This window comes from Enhydra lutris, unplaced genomic scaffold (genome assembly GCF_002288905.1).
Source record: "Enhydra lutris kenyoni isolate GAN:26980312 unplaced genomic scaffold, ASM228890v2 scaffoldscaffold4, whole genome shotgun sequence".
Lineage (NCBI taxonomy): Eukaryota > Metazoa > Chordata > Mammalia > Carnivora > Mustelidae > Enhydra > Enhydra lutris.
In genome coordinates this window covers 1,081,341-1,105,790 of record NW_019154088.1, presented here as the reverse complement: position 1 = coordinate 1,105,790, position 24,450 = coordinate 1,081,341, and the positions used below count along the sequence as shown (strand labels likewise).

General features: G+C 35.3%; 2 protein-coding genes across 3 annotated transcripts in view; both read right to left on the bottom strand.

Moving 5' to 3' along the window:
* The window catches only part of LOC111139322 (olfactory receptor 4N4), an 8,658-nt gene extending 3,367 nt beyond the window's left edge, over positions 1 to 5,291 (bottom strand). The window contains exons 1-2 of one of the 2 annotated variants that reach the window (XM_022491593.1): positions 5,278 to 5,291; positions 48 to 590 (exon numbers count right to left, since the gene is read on the bottom strand). In XM_022491593.1, the coding sequence (XP_022347301.1) occupies positions 48 to 590; positions 5,278 to 5,291 (557 nt within the window). Of the gene's footprint in view, positions 1 to 47; positions 591 to 873; positions 891 to 5,277 lie in introns of those variants that run through there. The other variant, XM_022491585.1, reaches the window with a different exon arrangement.
* A 13,511-nt stretch (positions 5,292 to 18,802) lies between these two features.
* LOC111139251 (olfactory receptor 4M1) lies at positions 18,803 to 19,803 on the bottom strand. The gene has a single exon (XM_022491474.1). It carries the CDS (start codon positions 19,742 to 19,744, stop codon positions 18,803 to 18,805), a length of 942 nt encoding a protein of 313 aa, XP_022347182.1. The 5' UTR covers positions 19,745 to 19,803.
* Positions 19,804 to 24,450: the final 4,647 nt, after the last annotated feature.

Below are 24,450 nucleotides of genomic sequence, written 5' to 3'. Positions count from 1 at the left end.
TGTTGAAGACCATCAGAAGTTCCACCACAAAAGTGTCTGTGCAGGCCAGCTTGATGACTTGTGGCACATCACAGAAGAAGTTATCCAGTTGGTTCGGGCCACAGAAGGGCAAGCGGAGGATGAGGGCCACCTGCATAATGGAGTGGATGAAGCCTCCAAGCCACAGAGCCAACAGCAAGGCATAGCAGGCTCTAGGGTTCATGACAGTTGAATAGTGTAAAGGCCGACAGATAGCAATGTAGCGGTCAAAGGCCATCACAACAAGGAGTAATCCTTCCCCTCCTCCAAGGAAGTGCAAGAAAAAGAGCTGAGTGATGCAACCCCTGTAGGAGATTACTTTTTTCTCAGAAACAAAGTCCACCAGCATCCTGGGAGCTACAATGAAGGAATAGGATGCATCCAGGAAGGCCAAGTTACCCAGAAAGAAATAGAGGGGAGCTGTGAGCCCAGGGTCTGATCTGATGGTGAGGATGATGAGGAAATTTCCAGGAAGGATGATGAGATAGAAAATTAAAATTAGCACAAAGACCAGGAGCTGAATATCTCGAGACTGTGTCAGACCAAGAAGGATGAATTCTTTCACCACTGTGCTGTTATCATTTCCATCTCCTCTGCCTACAGAACACCAGGAAGTAGAGAGTTTATCTCCATCTCTTGTGTCTAGATCACAGTTCTTTTCAAACTAAAACAGCATGTGCCACATCTGTTACACCATCACTTCCCCACAACCTAAGAAATCTTTCCTACCCATTATTCTTCTATATTTCTATCTGTCAACACCCTGGTTTGAAGCCACACTCTTCTGCTTCTTCAGTTCTGTGATTCTATTTAACTGTGCTCTCATGTGAGACTATGAAATGCCCCTGCCTGGACTTGTTTATGATTTGCATTAGGCAAAAGAAAATGTCTCTGACTGAGAAAAAACTTAAATTCAGTTATCAAGTTCTTCAGATTTTTATTTGAATGGTAGTTGAGGTGGGGATTGGGGAAAAAAAAAAAAAGCAAACAGGAATGGCCAAGTTTTTAAGGTGACAGAAATGTTCTATATCTTGACAATAATGGTTACAAGTGTCTGTTCTTTCACAAAAATTTACTAAATGATCCAGAAATTGTTACATTTACTATATGCAAATTATACCTTAGGAATGATGACTTAAAAAAATCCTGCTTATTTGAAATATTTCCTTTTCCTCTGTAGAATATCAACCCATCTATGTGGTCTATGGTTTATATTTATTAAATATAAAATTCTGGTCATTCTGGAGAAATTAAGATCGTGGCTTATCTGTACAGTGGCCTTTAAATTGGGAATGTGGTCACTCAACATGCATACTTTAGTGGCATGTAAATAACAATAATAGAAATTCTATACATACATTATTATATCCCATGCTTTGAAGTTCTATTTTTGAAATTTTTATACTTTACATAGAATCATGGTGTGATTGAATGTAATATATACAAATAAAATGTAAATATTGCTTGTGCTTTTTATTGCTGAAATGAAAAACTTAAAAAGTTTGAAGACTTTTGAACTAGAGCAAAATATTAGTGATTTAAAACATATTTCACAGGGGCACCTGGATGGCACAGTCAGTTAAGCTTCTGACTCTTGATTTCTGCTCCAGACATGATCTCAGGGTCATGAAATTAAGCTTTGCATCAGACTCAGCACTCAGTGGAGTCTTCTTGAGATTCTCCCTCCATCTCATCCTCTGCCCCTCCCACTCACCCTCTCTATCTCTCTCAAATAAATAAATCTTAAAAAAAAAACAGTATTTCACATGCTTTCAGTTACATAGTACACCTGTTTTTAAATATTGTTGTGGAATATGGAGTGCGGAAAGGAGGGTAAGAAGGATCCAATAACTAAATGTAAGATGAGACAGAATGAAAGAGGGAAAGAAGGAAGAGAAAAGCAATAAAATCCCAAATCTAGAAACCAATGGAAATTTTTAAAACAGCACATCTATTCAAAACATAAAAATACCTGTTTTTGTGTCTAAACCTAAATAGATTAATTAGTAACAGAGGTTTCCCTGTATAGTTTAAATTGGAAATTATGAAAGAGGTACTTTACATCACAAAGGCACATATTTATGCACACGCATTGTTTCCTAAGCAAAGCTAAGCACAGAAATGTACAAATGGCACCATCCAAATCAGTTTTCTTCATTTCTTTTCTTTTCTTTTCTTTTCTTTCCCTTTTCCTTCCTTCCTCTTTCTTTCTTTTTTTCTTTTTCTTATCTCTCCTTCCTCCCACTCTTCCTCCCTTCCTTCCTCTTCTACTTAAGCATTCATTGGCTTCAATATTTATCATTCCTTCTGTGCATAAAGGTGCTGTTAGAAAAATGAATCAGAAATCCCTCTCTACTTAACTCCCAAGTAGTGTGTAGATGCACACTATTATATGGTGTTTATTTCATAGTTTTTCAAACATTGATGCTGTCTTTAAGACATCAAAAAAGGGGGGGAAATGCACCTGGGTGGCTCAGTTGGTTAAACATCTGCCTTTGGTTCAGATCATGATCCCAGAGTCCTGGAATTGAGCCCTGCATCAGGCTCCCTTTAAAAAAAAAAAGAGAGAAGAGGAAAAAAAAAAGAGAGAGAGAGAGAGAGAAAACTTTAAGTACCTCTAAGGTTAAAAGTTGCAGGCTCTTCCACCATATCTTGTGTTTTATTTTCAACCATAAGCTTCTGTTATTCTATTAACTCTTTAACAGATGGGATTCATTATCCTCTAACATCCCTCACTTCTCTCAGTTACTATGCGATAGGTAAATTTAATACCAAGTATTAACATCTCCAAGACAATTAGTATTTTGCCAAAGGTTTTGTATATCCACAATAAATTAATTTTAAATACTGAGAAGAACTAGATATATATTATTGAGAACAAATAAGAGGTGTTGTTGTATCACTCAATACACAACTCACATATTAGTCTAATTCTACTATAATTCTGACATTACATTCCATGACAGTAAATGCCCCACCAGAAGAACTGTAATATGTTTGCATTTATTCCTTCTTTCTATTCTTAATATAAAGATAAAAACATTTACTTCTCTAGCAGTCCAAAACTACTCTTACACAGCAGACATCACCTTCTAGTGGGAGGAACAATTACTAATTATTCTTACCTTTATTCTTAAATATTTCTTCTCACACAGGAGCCTCTTACACATTGAAATACACAGCCAATTTGTGATGTAATGGAGAAAGTACTTTGGGAATTTGAAGGCTAACCAAGCTATAGAATGCTTTCAGTGGGAATTACTAGAATGCCAACAAGATACAATCAAAGATTAGACTTGAGACTTGTTAGGTACAAATGTTCAAATACAAATCAGTTAAACAGACACTGTGCCACTTCTGGGATTTAAAATCAACATTCCATCAGTGACAGAAACAATGGGATGACAAGCATATTTATTAGGTCTCAGTAAGGAAATTATTTCATATTTTATATTGCAATTCAAAAAGAGAAAAATGGTATAACTGATAGAAAATCATTACCAACTCTAGATAAAAAATATTGTGGTCAAGTAGGTGGTAAATAAGTTGGATTCAACATATTTCTGGTTACAAAAATATAGGCAAAGGCAAAATAAATGATGCTCACAAAATGTCCTTTACATAGTCCTTCCACATAAAGAGAGGATGTTCTCCCAAGTAGATCCTATTATACCCTTGGTATTTGTTGTTTCCATGTTAGACATAATTGTCTCCTATGCTCTCCTAAAGCAATAATGAAGAACTATTTCTTTTTAACTAAATATTAAATAGAAAAAAATAATTAAAAATTATGTAGTAGAAGGCAACATAATTTAAATTTTAGATAATTTTTTAAAGAGAAAGATTTTTAAACTATTTTAAAAATTTAAATACTAAACATAAAATGTTTTCTAAAGAATACAGTGCACAATCAAAGACATTTCATCATCATACAATCATAGTAGGACTTCAACACCCCAGTTACATCAATGGACATATCATTCCAACAGAGAATCAACAAGGAAAACAGTAGTTTTGAGTGGCATACTGGACCAGATGGGTTTAACAGACATATTCAGAACATTCCATCCTAAAACAGCAGAATACACATTCTTTTCAAGTGCACACAGAACATTCTCCAGAATAGACACATATCAGGCAACAAAACAAGTCTCAACAAATACAAAAGAATCAGTCATAGCATGTATGTTTTCTGACCAAAATACTATAAAACTAGAAATCAACCACAAGAAAAAATCTGGGGGCGCCTGGGTGGCTCAGTGGGTTAAGCTGCTGCCTTCGGCTCGGGTCATGATCTCAGGGTCCTGGGATCGAGTCCCACATCGGGCTCTCTGCTTGGCAGGGAGCCTGGTTCCCTCCCTCTCTCTGCTTGCCTCTCTGTCTACTTGTGATCTCTCTCTGTCAAATAAATAAATAAAATCTTTAAAAAAAAAATCTGGAAAGACCACAGATACATGGAGGTTAAATTATATGCTGATAAGGAATGGGTCAACCAAGAAATCAGAGAAGAAATCACAAATTATATGGTAATAAGTGAAAATGAAAATGCAACAGTTCAAAATATTTGGGAGGCAGCAAAGTGGTTTTAAGAGGGAGCACTGGGTGTGGTGCAAAAACAATGAATACTGTTATGCTGAAAATAAATTTAAAAAATTAAAAAAGAAAAAAAAAGAGGGAAGTTTATAGCAATACAGGCCTATCTCAAGATGTAAGAAAAATCTCAAATAAACAACCTACTGTCACACCTAAAGGACCTAGAGAAAGAACAACAAACAAAACCCAAATCCAGCAAAAGAAAGGAAGTAACAAAGATTAGAGCAGAAACAAATGATATGGAAACTGAAGGAAAAAAAAAAAAAAGAACAGATCAATGAAACCGGGAGTTAATTATTTGAAAAGATAAACAAAATTGATAAACCTCTAGCCAAACTTATCAAAGAGAGAGAGAGAGAGAAAGGACCCAAGTAAATAAAATCACTAATGAAGAAGAGAAATAACAACCAACACCACAGAACTACAAAGGATTGTAACAGAATGTTATGAAAACCCATATGCCAACAAACTGGACAACTTAGAAGAAATGGATGAATTCTTAAAACCATATAATGCACCAAAACTAAAGCGGAAGGAATAGAAAATTTGAACATTACCAGCAATGAAATTAAATCAGTAATTAAAAAACTACCCACCCAAAAAAAAGTCCAGGACCAGGCAGCTTCACAGACAAATTCTAACAAAAATTTAAAGAAGAGTTAATACTTATTCTTCTCCATTCCAAAAAACAGATGAGGAAGAAAACTTCCAAAATCCTTCTGTGAGGCCAGACACCAAAAGTAGATAAAGACACCATAAAAAGAATTCCAGGCCAATATCCCTCATGAATATAGATGCAAAAACCCTCAACAAAATATTAGCAAACTGAATTCAACAACACATTTTTAAAAATCATACACCACAATCAAGTGGGATTCATGCTCAGGATTCAAGGATGGTTTAATATTCACAAAACAATCAGCATGATATGTCACATCACAAGAGAAAGGGTGAAAAACATTTGATAGACAGGAATCCATCAAAATCCTAAGGGAGAACACAGGCAGCAACCACTTGGACCTTGGCTGTAGCATCTTCTTGCTAGACGCATCTCCAAAGACAAGTGAAATAAAAGCAAAGTAAACTGTTGGGACTTCATCAAGATAAAAGCACTTGGTGTGGTACATAAACAATGCATTCTGGAACATGAAAAAATAAATTAAGATGTTAAAAAATTTTTAAAGTAAAAATTTTATAGTTTTACATTTAAAAAAATTTTTAAAAACTAAAAAATAAAAAGATAAAAAGCTTTTGCACAGTAAAGGAAACAGTCAACAAAACTAAAAGGCTGCTTACAAAATGGAAGAAGATATCTGCAAATGTCTTATCAGATAAAGGGCTACCATCCAAGATCTCCAAAGAACTTACCAAACTGAACACCTAAAGAACAAGTAATCCAGTAAAGAAATGGACAGAAAACATGAACAGACGTTTCTCCAAAGAAGACATACAAATGGCTAACAGGCATATGAAAAAGTACTCAAAATCACTTGGCATCAGGGAAATACAAATCAAAGCCACAATAAGATACCACCTCATTGGAAGGGGAGGTGAACAATGAGAGACTATGGACTCTGAAAAACAATCCGAAGGGTTTGAAGAGGTGGGGGGATGGGAGGTTTGGGGAACCAGGTGGTGGGTATTAGAGAGGGCATGGACTGCATGGAGCACTGGGTGTGGTACAAAAACAATGAATACTGTTATGCTGAAAATAATTTAAAAAAAAGAAAGAAAAATAAATAAATAAAAATAAAGATAAAAACTTAAAAAAAAAAAAAAAAGATACTACCTCATACCTGTCACAGCAGCTAAAATTAACAACCCAGGAAACAACAGATGTTGGTGAGGATGTGGAGAAAGAGGAACCCTCTTACACTCTGGGTGGGAATGCAAACTGGTGGAGCCACTCTAGAAAATGGTGTAGAGATTCCTCAAAAAGTTAAAATAGAACTGCCATGTGACCTAGCAATTGCACTATTAGATATTTATCCAAAGGATACAAAAATGCTGATTGAAAAGGGCACATGCTCCCCGATGTTTATAGCAGCATTATCAACAAAAGCCAAATTATGGAAAGAGCCCAAATGCCCATCTACTGATGAATGGATAAAGAAGATATATATATCATATATATATGATATATATAATATAAATGTGTGTGTGATATATATATCATGTATATATGTGGATGTATGTGTGTATATATATGTATATGTGTGATATATATATGTGTGTGTGTGTGTACATATATATATATATATATATATATCTTGTATATATACACACACACACACAGAGGAATACACTCAGGCATCAATGAGAATGAAATCTTGCCATTTTTAACAAGTGAATGGAACTAGAGTGTATTATGTTAAATGAAATGTCAGTCAGAGAAAGACAAATACCATATGATTTCACTCTTAAGTGGAATTTAAGAAAGAAGACAGATGGGGGCACCTGAATGGCTCAGTTGGTTAAATGTCTGACTCTTGAGTTCAGCTCAGGTCATGATCTCAGGGTCCTGGGATCAAACCTCACTATGGGCTCCCTCTCCCTCTCTGCTGTCTCCCTCTCCCTCTGCCCCTCCCCCTGCTTGTTCTGTGTGTCTCTCAAATAAATAAATCTTAAAAAAAAAAAAGATGAACATAAGGGGAGGGAAGAAAAAAATAGAATAAGATGAAAACAGAGAGGAAGGCAAACCATAAGAGACTCTTAACATTGTTTAGAGAATAAACTGAAGGTTGCTGGAAAGGAGCTGAGTGGGGGAATGAGCTAAATGGGTGATGCGTATTAAGGACAGCATTTGTTGTGATGAGCACTGGGTGTTATATGATGAATCACTAAATTTTACTCCTGAAGGCAATACTATACCATATGTTAATAAACTTAAATCTAAATTTAAAAAAAAGCAAGGTCCATATATGTGGACCCACGTAGTTTCAACAAATGTTGTTCAAGAGTCAACTGTATAATTTTATAAGATATATCTTAAAGTAACAAAAATGATAATGTACCTAAGGAAAAAATCTAATAAATAATTGGTTTTCTTTCAAAAAAAAAAAAAAAAAGAAAGAAAAGAAACAAACAAACAGTAAAATATGGGCAGAAATCTCCCCATCTTAGAGTATGTTATAGTCTATTACCACCAAAGACTAAGATGTGAGGTGTTTTTCATAACCATATATAGACATAATGAGTGACCTTTCCTCCTAATGTTTGAAACAACACTCATAATTAACCTGATGGTCTAAACTAGTAATCAGAAAAAGGGGTGCCTGGGTGGTCAAGCATCTGCCTTGGGCTCAGGTCATGATCTTGGAGTCCTGGAACCATGCCAAGCTCCCTGCTCAGTGGGGAGTTTGCTTCTCTCTCTCCCTCAGCTCCTCCTCCACTGCTTGTGCTCTCTCTCTCTCTTTCACTTACTCTATCTCTCAAATAGATAAATAAAATCATATATTATATATATATAATAAAACACACACACACACAGTTCTTTGAATGGAGACTTCTTATTCTGCTGGGAAAAATTTATCATTTTAAATAATCTTAGAAACAAAAATCATGAACCAGTTTCCCTTATAGAGTCAGCAATGTAGCACCGAACATGGCAAAAAAAGGTTCCTGTTCCTGGGGACTTTACATTCAAATGCAAGGAGAAGACATTAAACAAACACACCAGAAAGGAAATAATCTGATAGTGGTGAGTGCTATGCTGGAAAGGGTTTGGGGAAGAGGCTGCTGTGCTAGGTGACCTTTCAACAGATATCTGAATGTCTGGAATAATCCAACTATGTGAAGATTTAAAGAAAGAGCTGATAGAAGACCATGAAGCAGGAAGAAGATGGTGCACTAAGAAGCAGTAAAGAGGAGGACAAAGAAAGGCCACTGTCGCAAAAGAGTAGTGGCCAAATAGAAAAAAAAAAAAAACAAACAAACAGGCAAGATAGAGAGGAAGGCCCAGAGATAGATCAAATGGCAACTGATCATCATTCTATTTGAGATATTATAAATAGAAGAGTATTTACATTTTAAAAGATTATTCTGGTTACTAGTAAAGAATCGGTTTAGAAGGCAAGAGTGAAAACAGAAGGACCAGTTAGGGAGCATTTGAAGTACCATAGACAAGAGATGATGGTAGGTTAGCCTAGGAGGTGGAACAAGAGATGGAGGTACAATTGAATACCAAAGATATATTTTGGAGAAATTGTCAAGGGGACTTATTGATGGACTGGATATGAGAGATGAGGATGCAAAGATAACTCCTGAGATTTTGAATGGCATAACTGGGTGGATGGTTGTATAACTTACAAATATGGAGATAACTAGAAAAGATAAGGATTAGAAATCAGACATTCTACTTTAAACATTTTTTTCCTTTTAAAAATAAATAATATACTCATGTTTCAAAAATAAAAAGTTAAAAAATAACTTGTACAATGAGAAATCTCCTTCACAATTCAGTCCTCCATGTGTCCATTTTGCCCCACACACCAGAAAGGTTATATAAAAATATATATGAAGAAATATTAATTTCTGTTGTGCCCACCAAGAAATTATATGTATTTATAAACAAGCATGAAAATAAATTTTTGCTATTTCTTAAAATATAATTTGTATTCATTAAAATGCACAGATGTGTTAGACTTCTGTTATTGTGGTTCTCAAAGAACCACTTATTCCAAAAAAGGTGTAGAATATATCTATCATTCCAAAAAGTTGCTTGGTGATCCTTGTCTTCCTCCCTGCAACCACCATCATAAGTGAGCAACCACTTTCTAGTTTCTAACATCATGGATTAGTTTTTCATTTCCTCAGATTTTACAAAAACAGAATCATATGACATGCATTCTATTTCAACAGGTTTTTTAACTCAGTATTATAATTTTGAGGTACATGAATGCCATTGCATTATCTGCAGCTGTAGCTTTTAATTACTGAATAATTTTCCATTGTAGATATAAAATCCAAAGCTTCTACTATTTTTATTCTCTTATGAGCATTTGGATTGCTTCAGATCTTAGGCAGTGATAAGGTTTCCATGAACATTCTAATAAAAGTCACTTTGTGAATATGTGTCTTCATTTCTCTTGGCTAACCACTTCCAAGTAGGATTACTGGATCATAAGGTAGTTATCTGTTTATATCTACCTGAAATTGCCAGTTTTCCAAAGTGATTGAACTATTTTAAATTCCCAGCAGCAATGTGTAAAAGTTCAAGTTACTTCACCGACTCACCAATATCTGGTGTTGTGTGTTAATCATGCCTTTTTATTTTTTGATTTTTGATGCTTTAACATCTTGAGGCCTCTCTGGAGAGGACTCTGGAGAGTCTGCCAACTCTGGAGAGACTGCCCCCCCAGGGTTAGTCGATTTCTAGAGATAGTTTATGTCTCACCAGCAAAGGCACCAGCAAAGGCACAAACAAATCCAGAGTCCATTCTCCAACCACCCTCTTTGTCAGGTCCCACAGTTCTCATCCACTGACAAGGCAGCACTGAGAAGTGGTGGAGCAACTATGTCATTTAGCTGAAAGTGTCTAGTATAGAAGATATTATGTGTTCCTGGAGACACTTGATAAACCAATTTTTCTTTTCCTTCTGAGGTTTGCTGTTCTGCAGAATAGTGGAGAGTGCTCAACCTGAACAAATCATCATATTCTGGGCCATTTCCCAGATAACTAATGATGTGTATCATTCCATGAGCTTAACAATCATCTGTATATCTTCTGAAGTGTTTATTTAAATATTTTGTGTAGTTTTTAGTTGGAGAGAGATGATGAGATTCCAAGTTTCCCTCTCAGTGTGTGATTTGCTTATTAATTTTGTAATGGTATATATTTTTTATAATTTTTTAATTAACATACAATGCATTATTAGCCCCAGGGGTACAGGTCTGTGAATCGCCAGGTTTATATACTTCATAGCACATACCTTCCACAATGTCCATAACCCCACCACCCTCTCCCTATCCCCCTCCCCCAGGCAACCCTCAGTTTGTTTTGTGAGATTAAGAGTCTCTTATGGTCTGTCTCCCTCCTGATCCTATCTTGTTTCATTTATTCTTCTCTTACCCCCCAAACCCCCCACATTGCCTCTCAACTTCCTCATGTCAGGGAGATCATATGATAATTGTCTTTCTCTGATTGACTTATTTCACTAAGCATAATACCCTCTAGTTCCATCCACGTTGTTGCAAATGGCAAGATTTCATTTCTTTTGATGGCTGCATAGTATTCTGTAATGGTGTATTTTGATGAGAATTTTTAAATTTTTTTGAGGTTCAATTTGTCACTGTTTTATGATTATAGCTTCTTTTGGGCTGTTTGAGAAATCATTGCTTATCCCAATAATGTAAGAAAACATTTTATGTTTTCTTCTAGAAGCTTTATATTTCTCACTACTACATTTAGGTCCATGATCCAACTCAAATTCATTTTGTGTATGCAGTGAAAAAGAGGCTCAAGTTCATTATTTTCCATATTAGTCTTCAATTTCTGTAATGTCATTTAAAACTTTCTTTCCCAGTGAATTATGTTTCTGCACTCTATTTTGGACCACCCATTTGTCTATCCTTACATAGCTTTTATAATAAGCTTTGAAAGCAGATAGTCATCTTGCTTCTTCTTATTAAATGAAAGCAATATTATAATTATGAGAAAATACTTAAATCTGTAAGTATTGTATTCCCTGAAATTAACTGAGTATTAAGGAAAAAATAGTCCAGCATCAACTCTGAAACATGTCATAGTAAAATTATAGGATTTCAAATATAAAGAAAAAGTCCTATAGACCGCTGTATAAAAAAAAAAAGAAATTACCTATGAAGGGTTTTTCCTCTGCATGTTAACATCAGAGTTCATTCAATAGTAATATCAAAAGTTTTTTTTTTTTAATGTGGAACAATATTTTCAAAAACTCAAAGAAAGTACACTACAAGGCTTTTATATTAAGCCAAGCTATCTCTCAAATCTCAAGACAGTTTTAAACATGCACTAACACAGAAACTCATACTCATGCATTTTTCCTGTATAATGTTCTGGAGAACACATTTCTTCCAACAAAAATAACATTGAGGAATCTTCAGCAAAAGGATAAAACAGGATAGTAATACCCTTCTGAGCAGAGAGGGAAAAGAATGAGATTAAGGGGCATATAGCATATTCCAAAGGAAATGGTAATACCCTTATTTTTTTAATGTAATAGGTGTGCCTGGATTTATATTACTATAATTTCTTTTTTAAAATTTTTATTTAAATTCAATATTGTTAACATATAGTATATTTTTAGTTTCACAGATAGAATTTAGTTTCACAGAATCATTAAATTCATCAGTTGCATATAACATCCAGTGCTCATTACATCAAGTGCCCTCCTTAATGACCATCACCCAGTTACCCCATCTCCCCACCCACTTCCCCTCAACTAACCATTAGTTTGTTTCCTATAGTTAAGAGTCTCTCTGTTTTTATCTTGTTTTTCCTTCCCTTCCCCTATATTCATGTGTTTTATTTCTTAAATTCCATATTTGAGTGAAACCATATGGTATACATCTTTCTTGGACTGACTTATTTTGCTTACCATAATGTCCTCTAGTTCCATCCACACTGTTGCATATGGCAAGACTTCATTCCCTTTGATGTCTGAGTATGCACATGTGTGTGTGTGTATATGTGTGTGTGTATACACACACATACATATATACATACGTATACACATACATACATACATACATACATACCACATACATACATACCACATCTGCTTTATCCATTCATCTGTCGATGGATATCTGGGCTCTGTCCATATTTTGGCTATTATGGACATTGCTGCTATGAACACTGGAGTGCATGTGCCACTTTGAATCACTGTGTTTGTATTTTTTGAATAAATACCAAGTAGTGTAATTGCTGAGCCATAGGGTAGCCCTATTTTTAACTTTTTGAGGAACCTCTGTACTGTTTTCCAGAGTGGCTGCACCAGTTTGCATTCCTACAAACAGTGTAAGAAGGTTCCCCTTTCTACACATCCTCATCAACATCTGTTGTTTCCTGAGTTGTTAATTTTAGCCATTGTGACAGGTAAAAGGTGGTATCTCATTGTAGTTTTGATTTCCCTGATGCTGAGTGATGTGGAGAATTTGTTCATGTGTCTGCTAGCCATTTGTATGTCTTTGTTGAAGAAATGTCTGTTAATGTCTTCTGCCCATTTCTTGACTGGATTTTTAGGGGTTTTTTGGTGTTGAGTTTGGAAAATTCTTTATAGATTTTGGATACTAGCCCTTTGTTTGATATGTCATTTGCAAATATATTCTCCCATTCTGCCAGTTCCCTTTTAGTTTTGTTGACTGTTTCCTTTGCTGCACAAACGTTTTTTATAATAATTAAAGCAGCAATCAATAATAGAGAAATTTTAAAAAAGAACAGATCAATGAGATTAGGAGCTGGATCTTTGAAAGACTTAATATGTATTTAATAAGACTAATAATTAATAAGTTAATTAATAATTAAGACTAATAACCCCCTAGCCAGAATTACCAAAAAGAAAAGAGAAAGGACCAAATAAATAAAATTATGAATGGATGAGGAGAAATCACAACCAACACCAAAAAAATGTAATTATAAGAGAATATTATGAGGAATTACATGCCAATAAATTGGGCAATCTATAAGAAATGGATAAATTCCTAGAAGCATATAAACAACTATAACTGAAACTTTAAGGAAGAAATAGAAAACCTGAACAGACCCAAAACCAGCTAAGAAATTGAAGTAATAATCAAAAATCTCCCAACAATGAGTGCAGGGCCAGGGCCTGATTGCTTTCCAGGGGAATTCTACCAGACATTTCAAGAATAATACCTATTCTTCTGAAATAGAAGGGAATGGGGGGAAATAGGAGGGAAAACTTCCAAATTCATTCTAGGAGGCCAGTATTACCTTGATCCCAAAACCAGACAAAGGCCGCTCTCAAAGGAGAATTACAGACCAATATCCCTGATGAACATGGATACAAAAATATATTATTATAATTTCTATGCTTAGCATATCTTTTAATAGATAATAAGACTCCATAAATGGGGGGAGAGTCCTATAACAAAACTTTATTTAGGGGAGTAAAAAAGTTGGAGAAAGTTTATCTTTTTTTTTAAAGATTTTATTTAGTTATTTGACAGAGAGAAATCACAAGTAGGCAGAGGGGCAGGCAGAGAGAGAGGGGGAATCAGGCTCCTCACTGAGTAGAGAGCCTGATACGTCACTCTATCCCAGGACCCTGAGATCATGTCCTGAGCCAAAGGCAGAGGCTTTAACCCACTGAGCCACCCAGGTGCCCCAAGAAAGTTTATAATAGTCGCTTCCTATGTCATTTCTAGAAGCCAAAGTCTATTGTTAAAGTTGTAATTACTTGTGGATCATAAGGAATAACACGGAGGACATTGGGAGATGGAGAGGAGAACTGAGATGGGGGAAATCAAAGGGGGATACAAACCATGAGAGACTGTGGACTCTGAGAAACGAACTGAGGGTTTTGGGGGGGCGGTGGGTGAGCCTGGTGGCGTGTATTATGGAGGGCACGTATTGCATGCAGCACTGGGTGTGGTGCATAAACAATGAATTTTGGATCACTGAGAAGAAATAAAATGGAAAAAAGTTGTAATTAAATAATTGAAGTATAAGTCATAGAAAGTAAATTAAAGACAAAAATTTTAATCACTACAATCTGAGTTGAAGAAGAGAAAAGAAAGGTATATACTAATTTTATCTTTGCTCATAACATGAACCTAATAGATATTACTTAAAGATTCCAGAAATGGTTTTATTATATGATATAAATAAAAACCCTGGAAATGTGCTGTCTGATGTGGTAGCCACCCACCACATATGACTATTAAGAACTTGAAATGTGGCTATAACCTGAGGATATTAATCTTAAATTTTATTAACTAAAATTTTAAAAATCATATGTAGCCAATGTATTAGATAGCACAGCTCTAGAATAATAGAATCTTAACTCATTTAATTTACTAGTCTTTCTAATCTATTTGCTATTTTCACTTTAACCTTTTTGTTTTTTCAGTGTCTGGAGTGTCACCCAAACCCACAACAGGCTTTATGTGAGAAATAAACTTTTTTTTTTAATTTCTTTTCAGCGTAACAGTATTCATTGTTTTTGCACCACACCCAGTGCTCCATGCAATCCGTGCCCTCTCTAATACCCACCACCTCTTTCCCCCAACCTCCCACCCCCCCGCCCCTTCAAAACCCTCAGATTGTTTCTTTTGATATGTAATACCAATGAAATTTTTCTGTTATTTCTATGGCATAACCTATCAAAACTGGTAACAACTCAAAGTTAAAAAGTAAATCGATATCCTCACCATCTTCTAGAAAAAATGTAAAGACTACTACATTTAACTCCAATCACACAACTCTTATGTAAATATTATTTCCATGAACTTTAGTTCTTAACATGTTTCTAGACTTCAGAAGTTTGTTTGTTGCTCTTCGCAGTTAATACAGTAGATGTCTGTTTAGATTCATCATATACTTGCCAACTTTTTCTGTCATTTAAAATCTCCTGGCTGGGATCACTTTTTTCTTCCAAGGATATCCTGTGAAATTTCTCTTAGTTGATTGCCTGCTAGCAACAAACTTGTTTCTGTTTTTCTAAGGAGTTTTTATTTTATTCTTACAGAGTTGATGGGTATTTTCTCTCTGAACATTGAATATAATTCTTCATTGTTTACATGTTTGCTGTTAAAGCAGTCTGCTGTTAACTGCTTTAACAGCTTTTCCCTAGAGAGTAATGTCTGCTTTTGTATCAGATAATTTAAACATCTGTTGAGTTGTCTTTATGGATTTAATGATGTGTTTCAATGTGTGTTTTTAAAAACTTTTCCTACTAATATTTTATTGGGATCCTTGGGTATGGAGATTGGTGTCTTTTGTTAGTTGGGGAAATTTTTCAGCTTTAACTCTTTAGAATTGCCTCTGCTACCTATCCTCTCCTCCAAAAACTCTGAACTTTCAGTTCTCAATGTCTCTTACCCTCTCTTTCATCTTTTCTATCCCATTTTGCTTCTGCCCTGCACTATCAGTAAGTTACCAGATCTATATTTTAGATTCCTGTTTCTCTCTGAATGTGTCTAATTTGCATTGAGACATGTCTATAGACTTTTTTAACTGAATCTAAGCTCTTTGTTTTTTATATAATTTTCCTATAGGTTTTATAGTGTCCTCCTCCTTTTTCAATTTCCCAGCCCCTTTATTTCTTGAAAAATACTAAATATATGTGATTTATATTCTGTAGTTCTTTTGTGCTTTTGATTCTTCCTTCTGTTGTTCTTCTGACTCTCACTTGCAGAACCTTGCTTTCTTGTGTGATCATTGATGTCAAGCTGTAGGCTTATTTCTTATCTGTAGAATACTTTAAGTCCTGGAACAATGGCAGCATCCACCATAGGGTTTTTGTAGTTCCTTCTATCGAGAGACATTATCTCTCTGGAACCAGAAACTGTGAATAAAATTATCAGCTAGCAGTGACTCACACAAGTCAATAGTATAAATTCAAACTCAAAAAATATGTGTGATTCCACTTACAGTTCATAATTCTTTTTTCTCTTTTTAGCCTTTCTGATAGTGATTTTTTTAAAACCCTATTTCACTGCTACCCTGAGAACATATCCCTTGAGATCGCAACTTGTTGTGGAGGATGTCCTTGTGAGTGCCCTGGGCTTTGTTACCTATCCATCTCTGTCCCTACCATCAACAAGGTGGCCTTAAAAACAGAACACAAGTTTTCACAATAAAAGCTGATTTCTATTCACCATTTATTTCTCTGGGTTCCCAGTTTCATTTAATTTCTAGAGCCTTAATATTTTACACCATATTTTTTTTTTACTAACTATCAAAGTATTTCAAAAAATGTCATCCAACATGTATATTTGCTTTTAGTGACAGGTTCGGTAAAGCTCTCCAATATGCTACCAGATGGAAATGGAATGCAGCTCTGTCATTTCTGATATTGTTCAATTGTTCATATTGTTCAATTGTGCAAATCACCACATCAGTTTCAGCCTTAGATGTAGTTTAATATATTTAATATTCAGTGACCATCTTTCTGTCCTACTTTCTTACTCTTCATGACTACTGATTTATTCTGATAGTTTCTTCAAGAAGTTATTGGAAACAACATTCCCAGAAATTTGTTTAATGTTTAAAACAGTTGGTAGCCTTTTAAATTAAATGCCACTTTTGCTATATATAAAATCTGAAGTTCACATTTACTTGTCTGAAGATTTTTATTTCACCTCACCTCCATTTAATGTTAGTTCATTGTATTTTATAGCAATGCAGACAGGCAAACTAGCTTGCTTCCAGTAGAGCTGGGTAGGTGGGACTTCACAAATTTTGGTACATGAAAACCCTATCCCTAGGGGAAAAGAGATTGCCAGTAATGATTGTTTTTCTACTTACATATTCATATATTTTTAATTTTCAATGAACATATATTATTGTAGTAATAAAAAAGAATTTTTTTGTTTGAATAATAAGGATTTTTTACCAAATGTAACAGTAAAGTCCATCTTGTTAATATTTGAAATATTGTTAATATCTTCATTACACTGCTGTGTTTGATGTTTTTTCTTCTTATTCCTAGCTTCAATATTTTTAATAAATGCCCTTCTGTATAGCAGTATAATGATATTTGAAAGAGCATATTGAGTCAGTAATCTTTTCCTCAAAAACATTAATCCTACTAAATGAAGGATACGTGACAAAATGTATAGAAGAATCTGGCTATTTCAGATACAGAGAAATTACAATAAGGAAACTAAAATCTAGAAACATAAATCTTTTTTTTTAAAGATTTTTATTTATTTGACAGACAGATCACAAGTAGGCAGAGAGGCAGGCAGAGAGAGAGAGAGGAGGAGAAGGAGGCAGGCTCCCTGCTGAGCAGAGAGTCCGATGCGAGGCTCGATCCCAGGATCCTGAGATCATGACCTGAGCCGAAGGCAAAGGCTTTAACCACTGAGCCACCCAGGCACCCCAAATCATTTTTATTATGTATGTATATATCTTTTGGTAGATTTTTTTCATGCTCTATTGTAAAATATTAGAGAAGTCTAATTCATTTCCAGACAATGAGAAGTCAACTTAAAATTCAGGAATCATAATTTCAATCTGTATATTTGGGTTCTTAGAAGAGAAGTCACTCTAGCTTTGAAGATGAAAGAGTATCATTCAAGAGAAAAAAATCCCAAAGCAAAGAATAAACTTGATGCACCATCATTTCATCCTGTGTACCTGAGGTTTTCATCATTCATTTATATTTTTTTCATTTCTGATGCTGACAAGTATCTGTTCCCCTCAAAATCTAATCATATTATGTTATCAAAGAAAACATAAGACTAAAGCTCAGAACACACAAAATGCTCTTGCTCTTTGATGGACAGAATCCTAGTTTTGAAATTGAAAGTTAATTTAAGCAAATAAATTTGTGTGGACTCAAATATTCTAATCTATCTTTTATATTCTGAAGCAAAGTCAGTAATTGGGTTCTTAGTGTCAGGGAATAGTAAATTGATCTCTACTAAATAATTCACTAAAGGATTATGAGAACCAGTACATCCAGGTCCCTTTCATATGTACTTAAAAAAAAAATGGTTTAATGGGAAAGAACTTTGGATTATAGGGCTACAAAAACAACACCCTACTAACATAATTTTAACATGAGAAACTATTAGAAAATAGAGAAAACACACAAAAATGACAAAGGAGATAATAATGTTTAAAAATCACATAGCTAGATGTCTGTGAATTCCAGTCAAACTAGAATCCCTTTCCTCCAAGTCTGCTTTCACACTGGAGGATGTAAGTAGAGACTGGCTATAAACACCACTACTTGGCTGGAAACTTCCTCTGGAATGAGAAGGGGGCTCATGTAATAAACAAACTCTACTATGAATTCATAAAAATTGCTTCTAGGATGTAACAAAATCTTGAGTTCTGTGACCGATACTTATCTCTATCTTAATTTTTTTGTTGTTTTCTCACTAAATAGAGGGAAAAATTTGGTGAGAATTTAAGAACTCAGATGAAAAGAGGTAGTGAAAGCATTATTACTGCTGCAAATGCTTCCTACTTTAGGACAATGACCCTTGAAAGATTATTGAATATGCCACTTATCTTTCACTTCTCTTTGCATAAAATATATCTGTTGACCAACTTCCTCATCGCTGTCTTTACTTCCTTATTTCGCAAGGTGTAGATAATGGGATTAAGTAAAGGGAATATCACAGTATGGAACACAGACACCACCTTATCTAGGGAAAAAGAGTCAAATGGTCGAGCATAAATGTAGATGGAAGGCCCAAACATAAACACCACAATGGTGATGTGGGAATAGCAGGTGGACATGGCCCGGCTGGTACTCTCACCTGAGCCTGAGTGTTTCTTCAGCATTGCCAGGAGGAAGGCATAGGACATTAGGAGAGCAATGAAACATACCACAGAGATCAGGCCACTGCTAAAAATCATCACTAACTCCTCTGGGAAGGTATTGGTACAGGCAATACGGACTACCTGCGTGATGTCACAGAAGTAACTGTCTAACTCATTGGGCCCACAAAAGGGAAGTCGAACAATGAGAGCTACTTGTATTATAGAGTGAATAAAGCCCCCCAGCCAGGAGAGAGCCACCAGGATACAGCAGAGACGTCGATTCATGATGGTAGCATAGTGGAGAGGGCGGCAGATAGCAGCATAGCGGTCAAAGGCCATTACTGTGAGCAGGAACATCTCGGAGGCCCCAACAAAGTGCAAGAAGAAGAGCTGTGTAATGCACCCACCAAAGGAAATTCTTTTCCTTTCCACAAAGAAGTCTACGAGCATTTTAGGGGCTGTGATGGAGGAGTACCAAATGTCAAGGAAGGCCAAATTAGCCAACAGGAAATACATGGGTGAGGTCAGATGAGGGTCAAGCCTGATGGTGCAAATAATAAGGATATTTCCTGGAAGGATGAAGAGATAGAAGGATAAAAATATAACAAATAGGACTAGCTGTACCTCTCGAGTCTGGGATAGACCAGTGAGAACAAATTCTGTCACCCTTGTGTAATTTGCTGGTTCCATTTCTTCACTTGTTTTTAATAATATGGCTATAAAAATAAAAAAATTACAATTATCCCAAATAGGATTGAAATAGATTTATTTTACTGCTGTTGAAATCATCAGATTGGTCTGTGTCATTAAGGAACTGTATTAAGATACATTTGATTGTCCCATTTAATATCTGATAAGCCAAGACAGGGAAAGATTAAGTGATGACATGAAAATTAGAAACATTGAAACTATACGAAGTATGTCACATATCTGAAACCAAAATCCCAATATATTAATGTTACTAATTTTGTATTAATCTATTTTTTATGAAACTTAGCAGAGCACTAATTCTTTCCCCATATACCTACCTTAGTAAGCACTATGAAAGAAGCTAAATGGTAGACTGGTAACAAGAAAATCTAGTTATTTCTAGATTTTTTGTTGTTGTTGAGAAATCTAGCCAACTTGGAAACTTATGCTTGTTGTCCAACATTGGGTACACTGATCTGGCAGTATTTTCAGTTTAATCTTTCAAAAAGATCTCAGTGCTTCATGTATGGTGGTGAATGGACATTTTTTCCTTAACCAAAGCTTATATAGCTTAATCCTTGGCAGTAGGCAAGCAGCCACAATATGCAACAACACAGGGTCATATATGAAAATTCTTCGGGCTCTGACCAGATGCCGTTATTCCACTGATCATGCAGTTTATCTACTGTTCCAGGAAGGTAGGAAGAAGATATTGTGATCTGAGGAATGGGTATGCTTGCCACCCAGGCTGACCCATTCTGCCACTTCAAGGTGTGGGAATAAAATTATTGCTAAAGTTTTGCTCAAGTCCTAGTATTGAACATACCACTATTAGATACAACAAAACCCATCAAATAAAAATAAGATAATCATTCACTTTACCAAATATGCTTCCTCTTTTAAGTAATATAAAAACTGCCCGTCAAAGCAAGTATTTGTTATAACAAACAGTCAATACTGAAGAGTTGTTTCTGTTCTAAGATGTGCTATTTTATAATATTGCCTATCCTCAGGAGGTAAGCATAAAAAAAAAAAAGTTAAAATTCTATAAAACCAAAAAAAAAAACAAAGATTCTATAAAACCAAAACCAAATAGATTTAACGGCATCCAGGCACTAAAGCTTATGTGTACTATTAACTGAAGAAACCTGGTGTTTCTTTCCTGCAATCTACTGACTCAATTTGTGCATAATTTTAACAAACATAGACATATGCCTCCCTGATCTGTTAAAAAGGCATTCATAAAGAAGGGATGATTTGCTATAAGTAGATACACGGAGAAAAGACCAGTACTTAGCAGCAATATGACACAAAAAGCAGAAAACAAAACACTCAGAAAGCTCAGCATTATGGGACTATTTAGCAAAGGGAAAATGTTCCCATATCCATGAATAGCTCAGGGTGGACCTCAGTGTTTTAATTAATCATATTTAGTAAATAAATTGAAGTAGGATTAGATGTGGCTTAAACTACAGATAAAGCAAAAGCTCTTGAGAGGAATAAAGTGTTTTCTTTAGAAAATATTTACGAGATGCAATTGGCAGGATTTAGTATTAAATTGTAGTCATTACTGTCATACTACCAAAGCCAGTTGGAATTTGAACACCATTATGGCAAGCTATTAAAAAGGTAACTTTTTAATAGACTTTGGCTTCTAGAAATGACATAGGAAGCGACTATTATAAACTTTCTTGGGGCGCCTGGGTGGCTCAGTGGGTTAAAGCCTCTGCCTTTGGCTCAGGTCATGATCCCAGGGTCCTGTGATCAAACCTTGCATCAGGCTCTCTGCTCAGCAGGGAGCCTGCTTCCCTTCCTCTCTCTCTGCCTGCCTCTTTGCCTACTTGTGATCTCTGTCTGTCAAATAAATAAATAAAATCTTAAAAAAAATAAAAAGGTAACTTTATATCTTCTATGTCTAAAATGAGGTTCATCCAGCATATTCAGGTTTTTAATAAAATTTGAATGGATCTGCCGTAAATAATTAGGAATGCTCTATTTGCACTCTAAGAAAAGTTTGGGGTTGTGCCAATATAATCTGGAGCAAGAAACTATGTTTATGGGAACTCTGGGAGGAGATAAGCCAGCCATGGAGGCTAGGTTAGGGCATTTCTTTCCTAGGCTGTCATCTAGAAAGAGTTAGCTATCCTAAGCCAGCACTTACTCTTAGAGTAGCTGTATTGGTTGGTCAAGCAGGTTTTACTTTACCCTGGCTACACTATACCTCCCAAGCCTGTTTCTCTTTTTATTCTCTTTAAATAGAAATTATATATATTTAAGGTGTACAACACAATATACATAGTGATACACATATACATAGTAAAATGAGTACTATCATCAAGTTAATTAACGGAATCTCTTCACATAGTTTTTTTTCCCATTTTTTTCAGTTTTCAGTTTTCACAGGTTTTTCAGTTACAAGAATACCTGAAATCTACTCTCTAAGCAAATTTCAGCATTATTCTATACATTAGTCATTATTCTGTACATTAGATCTCTAAACCTATTCATTCATCCTCCATAATTGCAACTTTGTTTTTGACCAACATCTCCCTATTTCCCCCACCTCCTTGTCCCTGGTAACAACCATTCTACTCTCACATGGAAAAAGGAAATGTGATATAAAAATGATATAATAATAATTATGTCTATAATTCTGTCTTTAAAAGAAGAGATTCTAAAACATTAACTGTTATCCATTTGCAACAATATGGATGAACCTGGAGGATGTTACGCTAAGTGAAATTAGCTAAACAAAGAAATGCTACATGACTCACTTATATGTGAAATCTAAAAAAGCCTGTTCCTGTTCCTCTTTTAACAACATCTAGTGAATTCCCACTCTGTGTTTAATCTGAAGGGATGTAGTATCTAGAGGATGACTATGGAGAGAGCTGGAAGTACAGAGGCTTTCCCTACAGGTGAGTGAACTGTGAACACTCCTCAAGGGAACAAATGCTTTGGGGAAAAGTCAGAATGTGTGCAGAACTTCTTCCTTACCCACAATCCAGTGTTCATCTATATATCTAGCCAAGCTTTTAGTAATCACAGAGAATAGTTATCTTGCCAATTTGAGGAATTAGGGAGTTTAGCACAGAGATCCTGAAACAGATTAAATGACTCAAAAGATACTGGATTACCCTCATACAAGAGGCATTTTTAAAATATTAGCTATCATCATATCACTGTCGATGCTCTTTCCTTAGATAAAGATGTGAATGAAGAAGTCAGTGTCTCCCAGAGTAAAAGTCACTTATCTTAGCCCTCCCTGGAAAAAAAAAGCTTGCAAAGAAAAGAACTGCTTTCAGACCCTGCTTTAGTAACATAATGTGGAAGGAGCAAGCTGAAACTGAGAGGCTGGGAAAATGGAAGAGAAGGAAATGTACTGATGAAGGGGAAGAAAGCTGTAAAAGAAAGAGGCAGTTATTATTATTAGTCCTGCATTTCTTCTGAGGATGAAAACTGTCCATCTTTATGGGTCACATTGCCACTGGTGAGTATCCATTTAAATGAAAAGCAAAATAATTTTATAAAATGAAGAAGGAAAACGTTGATAAATAGATTCAAATGAAGATTTATTGAAAATTCTTCCCGAAGAATGGTACTTCAGCCCTCCAAACCTGGCAATCATGGGACTATGGTGAAGGCTATGTGGTAGAACTTTAGCCTTCCCTGAGCTAGGGGACAGAGCAAAGGAAATCCTGAGAAATAGGGACTAAGGTCAAGTGAGGAAGGGAGACTAGAGGCAAGCATAATAAGAGGATACTGGATTTTTATTTTTTTTAAGATTTTATTTATTTTTTTGACACCAAGAGACACAGTTAGAGAGGGAACAGAAACAGGGGTAGTGGGAGAGGAAGAATCAGGCTTCCCACTGAGCAGAAAGCTTGATGCAGGGCTCAATCCCAGGACTCTGGGATCATGACCTGAGCTGAAGGTAGACGCCCAATGACTAAGCCACCCAGGTGCCCCAATACTGGATTTTTAGAAAACAGAAATACATGGAGTTTATTTTTAAAGAATACTCTACCTCAGTAAGATCCATGTTAGAGCAAACCATTCAAAAAGATTTTTAGAACAGTAGAATAAGGAATCATAAAAACAAAGTCATTATTTGAAACATTTTATCTTTATGAGTCTTACATATGTTGCATATAGACATGCACATATAATATTATATATTCCTTTAATTTCTCCAAAGTCCTTACAAAGAATTGAATTTTAGAAAGTGTGGGGTACTTATATGACATACATTCCGTTTGAAAGGCAGCTTTAAAGAGCACTGAAGAAGAATTAAGACACGTGGATTCCTATGACAGCTCAGCCACCAAAATCTTTGTGACTTTAGGAAGGTCATTCAACTTCCTTCTGAAACAGTTTCTTCCTAGCAACATAAGGGATTTCAACTAGAATTTTAATGAATAGTTTAGCTGTATAATTATAGGATTCTATGAAGATAAAAGTGGATTGAGAGTGAAGGCCCCAAGAAGGTCTATTAAGAACAATGTGGGGGACAACATGGAGGAACAGTGATTTAATCATCATTGTGAATATACACATGTAAAAGAAATAACTTACATTCATTTTTCCTATTCCTAAGACATTGAACTTACCTATCTTACTCTGTAAGGAGATATTCTGTGACCTCTGAGACTACTCTGTAAGGAGATAGTATACAAAAATACTCTCACCGTATAGAGGGTTATATG